This window comes from Platalea leucorodia (assembly GCF_965183815.1).
Source record: "Platalea leucorodia genome assembly, chromosome: 3".
Lineage (NCBI taxonomy): Eukaryota > Metazoa > Chordata > Aves > Pelecaniformes > Threskiornithidae > Platalea > Platalea leucorodia.
In genome coordinates, this window is record NC_138825.1 from 105,963,022 (window position 1) to 105,968,712 (window position 5,691).

The following is a 5,691-nucleotide window of genomic DNA, read 5'->3' on the forward strand; positions in this document are numbered from 1 at the left end:
GTGAGGGTAGGAGGCAATAATAAAATACTAAACTTGGACAAAGTAGTCATGAGCCAGATGAGGGAAGAGTTTCTTCCTGTTTCTGGCTTTGTTCAACTTCCAAGTCAAGGATTCTGAAGAGAGAGGAAAAAAAAGTTTCATTTATTATTTATCATATCAGACAAGCATAAGGTGATACTCTAAAGCTTTTATTCAGCTGCTTATGGCTATTGCCAACATAGGAAATTCCCCTCCCAGGAGATTTCCACTTGAATAATGAACATCCATTTACGAATGGCGCTGAAACTCAAGGCTGAATAATCTTGATTCAAACCAGGAAGGAGGATGCAGAGTGAACCCCCTTCTTAGAGTCAAGCAGGACTGACAGCTACAGGAGCTGAACTGCAGAGGTGAATCCAGGCAACATCCCACCGTGAAGCAGCAATGCCCATCTCACTGAGGACCTAGGTTTTCTGAAGCTCACAACCCATGCTCAGACTCTGCAATCATCACTCTGATGAAACATGTTAGGGAACCTGATCCTTCAAATAGCTGTTTTATTTAATTGGTGCCCCACCAGGTCCCAGAGAGCTCATGAAAAATTAAACAGAGAACATAAAATATGAATGGGATGATCACTGGCCCATAAAAGCCCTGCAGTTCTTGAAAGGTGTTTTACATGTAATGAATGCTGGATTTTAGAAAACATGTTTCTGCCTCTTTTTCCAAAGAAGGTGCAACAATTTTCAAGCTTCTGTGTAAAATGAGTCACCTGCAAGGACACGCCTGGGAGCACCAGGGAGAGCACATTGCTCCCCCGTGCAGCAGGTTTCCCTTAGCACACAGGGGTCCACTGTCTGTTAATAACCAGTAAGCAAACTAAACAGAGCCCAATCTGTGGGTATAGTGAAAATACACATATCTAACTTGATGCTGCATTGTCAGAGAAAGCGTAGGACTGAAAGAAAAGATGAACATTTGATCAGAACAGCAGGACTCATCTTGTGATCACGTGGTGATAACAGCGCTCAGCTTAAATTCTGCCCAGTAAATTTAATATTTAACTTATGGTAGCTCTTGATGACTCTTGTCCTTTATTCTGGGTGCTGTGTACAGGTATTTTTAGCTGACCTTTCTGAACAATCTGGGTCTGTGGCCTAAATGGTAACATTCTCAGTTTTCAGAAATTATCCTGGAAAAAATTACAGCCCTACCGCTGAGGTCTATCAGCTGAGAGTCAGCCCTAGTATGTTTAAAATTAGGTTTACAATATGGACCCTATGGATTAGTGTTTCCTACACTGCCAAAAATTTTGGTGCCAAAGGAAATTGCTGCCAGTGTAAAGCATTCCCTTGTTCTACGTATTAAAATCATTGCAGAATGACCATATACTTGAATAAACTTGCTGTTTACTTCATGGAGGTCTTTTCACCACCCTATTAGGCTATGTGCTATGAACTGTCATTTCGTCTCAGATGTTCAAAAAACAAAAGCCATTGACCAAGCCCATGTGAGGTTACGTTGGCTCTGCCCCTGGAAAAGAGCTTCCCCCCTCCTGCCCCTGCCTTTGCCTCAGTAAAGCACCTCCTGCCCTTCGCCTCTGCGGACTGCACGCTCCCTGGGGTGGCCACCAGCATCTCCTGTCTCAGTTGCGGTGCTGGACACACTTAGCACCATGCAAAAGGACGGGGAAAGGGCCAATATCTCCCCGGAGCAGGCTCCGTGGTGATGACCGCAGTTCTGGCTCTGGACCCTACCCCCAGCAAGGGCATTCAGGAGCAAACAGACCTTTATTTTGTTTTCCTTCGTGGAAATGTGGTTGTTTTTGTTACATGGCTCCTGCTTGTGGGGAAATCTGCCTCCCATCCTCTGCATTTAGAAAGGCCGGCAGCTGAAACAAGCTTCACAAACCGCCACCTGCATCATTTTGGTTTGCCTTTTATCACAGAAGGGCGAGCAAGGAGAAATGATTAGCTCAGGAGAGCCCTTTCTTCTCTCTAAGGTAATTTGGGAAAGGATCTGTCACATAACAACACTTCTTTAAGTTGTCGGCCAGATACCTGACAACCATTCTTATCTACAAGGGCTTGACAGGTTTGTGTGAAAATGGCTCTGTCTCCCTTCACCCTCCCTCAACTCGCAGGAAGAAAATAGGCTTTTGACAAAAATCCAAATTTTAAAAGTGATCCAAATTTCATGTAATTAAAACTGATTTCGAGTAAGTAAATGGATTTTTGCATTATATAGATTAAGGGAATTGGGAGTGACAGCCCCACACCTACGTAGGAAAGAGGCTCAAGCCCTACATTTCTCCATGTTCATAAGGCCCACGCTCTCTATCAACAGATGCATCTACACTAAATGATGTTCTTCTCACGCACCAATTACGAACTGTCAGAAAATATACACGTAATCCTTCATATCAAGATCTGCTCATGCAATTTTTAAATACCACACTCTAAGCTGCGGTACTTATCCTAAGGGCTTCATGTATTGGAAGGAGAAAAAAATGTTATCTACTGGATCATCAGTACCAAGGGCCTCACAAATATACTTCTTTTTGAGGAGATCAGATGCAAAATAAACACAGCTTTTATTAAAACCAGGATATCGGCTTTTACCAGGGCTAAATTTGTTCTGCTTCTGTCTGTGAAGTAATTGATTTCCAAGCCTAGATGCCACACATTTGTATTCATTATCTTTAGTTCAAAGCAGTGAAGTACCCCTCTAACCAAGGCAAACCACACAACTGACTTCCAGCTACTGGTGCCAAACCGCATGGCAAAACCCACTTCAGAAGAGCCAAATCCGCTACAGTCAAACAGGACAGAAAACTTTGAGCCTGTGAGATGTTAGGGGGTCACCTGGAGCAAACTTTTATGGTCCCAACAGAAAGCTGTGGGGGAAATGAGTCCTAGCAGGAGCACTGACACAGCTTTGCTTTCCTGATTCTTGGGGGTGCCTATGTATTAGGGGAAGGGAGAGAGAGTGAGGGAGAGCAAGGAGGGGAAAACTGTAGCAGTATAGTATAAATACAGTGTACTCCTAATTAGTAATAGTTTCAGCAGTATAGCATAAATACAGTGTGCTCCTAATTAGTAATAATTTCAGTTCAGTCTGTTATGTAAGCAACTGTAATTAAGGGTTGAATACTCTTCTAAGTTTTTTTCTAGAATTTAATATAGCAGAAATTAGAGAAAACAAGCTATTTACAAAGCAGCAATCTGCAAAGGACAGACATCCCTCATAGACACTGACTCTTTAATTTCACGTGGGGGGTCCAATCTAAATCTGGCAAGCTGCACGCATTTATTTGTTTGTATTTTTGTTTTTGTAGCGACATGGATTTCTGCTTTGCAAAAACTCCATACTGGAACACGTAGTATAAAAAATACATATGCCTTCATGAAAAGACTAAAATAAACTAAGAAAAGTCAGCCGCTTGCTAAAGAGGAAAGAGAAATATATAAATCAACAGGGCGAGGCTTTGCACACACCTTGAGTTCACCAGGCTGCAATGCACGCTGAAAGAAGCCATCATGCCAGTTCCTGGATCACCTTGTTAGTCTCCTTGGCTTTCTTACACGTGTACAGCCATTTGATTATCCGAGCGTTGCGCTCGATCACGGAGGTGCTGCTCGGGACCTGCTCCGTGAGTTCATCCTCCAGCAGCCCCTCGTCCCCGCTGTGCCTAGTGAAGTCGCTCTCGGACGTTGCCACGCTGATGCTGCGGATCTTGAAGGAGACGTTGTCGGACACCACAGAGAAGTTCTCTCTCCCAAGATCCTCGATGACCTCCTGCTCCAGGCCACAGTACTTGAAAAATGTATCAAACTCGGAGAAGGACTTGGAGTAGCGAGAGCTGATGTCCGACTGGGAGCGATGGAGACCTCTCCTCTTCACCTCCTTGACCTCCTCAGGAGGTACACTCGGCTTTGAGGGTCTCTCATGCTCTTTTGTACATACCCCTGGAGCTTCGGTGCTCACAGCGACGGTTTGCTCCACTCTATGGTTGCTCGGCTCATGGTCACTGGGTTTTGCTGAGAGAGGCTCTCTGCTCTCGGTGGCTGCAGTGTGCTCCATGACTCTGGGCATCTCAGGGGAAGCCAACTGCTTCTCCTTTACGGATCCCTGGAAGATTCTCCTCACCAAGCTCCCCCGTGAGCTGTCCTGGCTTTGACCTCTCCCAAACTCACATTTCTGGCGGTAAATCACCAGGGAATCCGGCCGCATCTGCCTCTTGGGGGTGCTGCGCCGGGCTATGGGGGGGCCGTGCTGCAGGGGGGCACGGCAGGAGTACACCGCCTTGGCCAGCTCCAGGGGCTTCGCCCCCGTCCCCCTGCCAAAGTCCCTGCTGGTTTTTTTGCTCTCCACCGAACAGGTCTCGCTGCTGCTCTCTGAGGCTGAGCTGAGCACGATGACGGGTTCCTGCTTGGTGCCGATGACCTGCTGGCTCTTTACGTACTTGGCCTTATCGGCTGCCAGCCTCTCCACGGCACTTTTCCTGCCCGGGCTGCCTGCCTCCATCTGCCTGCGGAGGTACTCGGGCCCCTTGTTGAGGAGTCGCAGGGTGAGGGAGGAGTGGAGGTCGGAGATGGCGTGCATTCTCACGGCCCGGCAGAGTTCAGTTGGCATAGCAGTTCCCGGGACGCGGATCCCGCTTCCAGTCCTGGGAGGGAAGGGGGAAAAAAAAAAGGCAAAAAAAAAAAGGGAAAAGCAAAAAGAGGCAAAAAAAGAAGGCGGCGGCGGAAAGCCCGGGCGCCGGCGGCGGCAGCCGTGCCCCGGCGAGGGCCGAGCTCCCCCCGCGCGCACCCGCCGCTGCCGTCGGGGCGCCGCGTGTGCGCGCTGCCGGCCGCCTCCGCGCGCCTCCCGCCCGCCGCCGCCCCGCGCGCCCGCCCGCGGCCGGGCCCGCCCCGCCGCCCGGGGACAGCCAATCCCGCCGCCGCGCGCCGGGCCCGTCACGGCAGGCAGCGCGCGGCCCGCCGCCCGGCCGGGCCCCGGGGGCGCGCGGGGCGGGCGCTGCCGGCGGCGGCGCGGGGCGGCGCGGCTGCGGGCAGCGGCGGCGGGGGGCGGCGCCTTCGCCTCCCGCTTAGCAGCCTTACGGGGCGCAGCGCCCCGCAGGGCGCAGCGCCGGGGCGCAGCGGGTGCCGCGCTCAGAGGCGTTTCTGCCCCCGCGGTTTTAGGAGGGGAGGTGGCTCCGGCTGCCAGCGCGGAGCAGGGCGCGGGGTGGCCGAGCCCGCAGCACGCTCACCGCTGCGGGCACGCCGGGCAGACGGCAGCCCCGCTGCCTCCAGCGGCCGCCGGCAGCATCCCGCCCTTCCCGGGGCATCGGCAACGCCGGGAGGAGCTTCGCTGGCGGCCCGCAGCCGCGCCGCGCACGTGGAAGGTGTCGTGGAACGGCGTACGTCTGAGTCGCGTGTTATAAATCTTTGCCCTTCAGAAACACAGGGCGGATTCCCAAAGGAGCAGAATTCCCGTCTGGGGCTGGCAATTCTGAACAGGCAGGACAGAGCCAGTGGCTGCAATTCAAACGCCTGAAAATGAGACACATAAGTCATAGGTAATCACCCCGGGGCGGTCTGAGCGTCCAACTTTTACTGCTGTGATCTCATGTGAGATGCTCCTCCTCTGTGGTCACTAATAACTGAATTATAGATAACTTTTCTCTTTACATAGAAAACAGTTTATATCTGCAAGGTTTTTCATGCATTG

At 50.9% G+C, this 5,691-nt stretch overlaps 1 protein-coding gene across 1 annotated transcript; it reads right to left on the reverse strand.

The window, feature by feature from the left end:
- Positions 1-3,516: 3,516 nt before the first annotated feature.
- FAM110C (family with sequence similarity 110 member C) lies at positions 3,517-4,614 on the reverse strand (the record flags this gene model as incomplete). The annotated part of the gene is made up of 1 exon (XM_082306214.1): positions 3,517-4,614. One exon carries the CDS (start codon positions 4,612-4,614, stop codon positions 3,517-3,519), a length of 1,098 nt encoding a protein of 365 aa, XP_082162340.1.
- Positions 4,615-5,691: the final 1,077 nt, after the last annotated feature.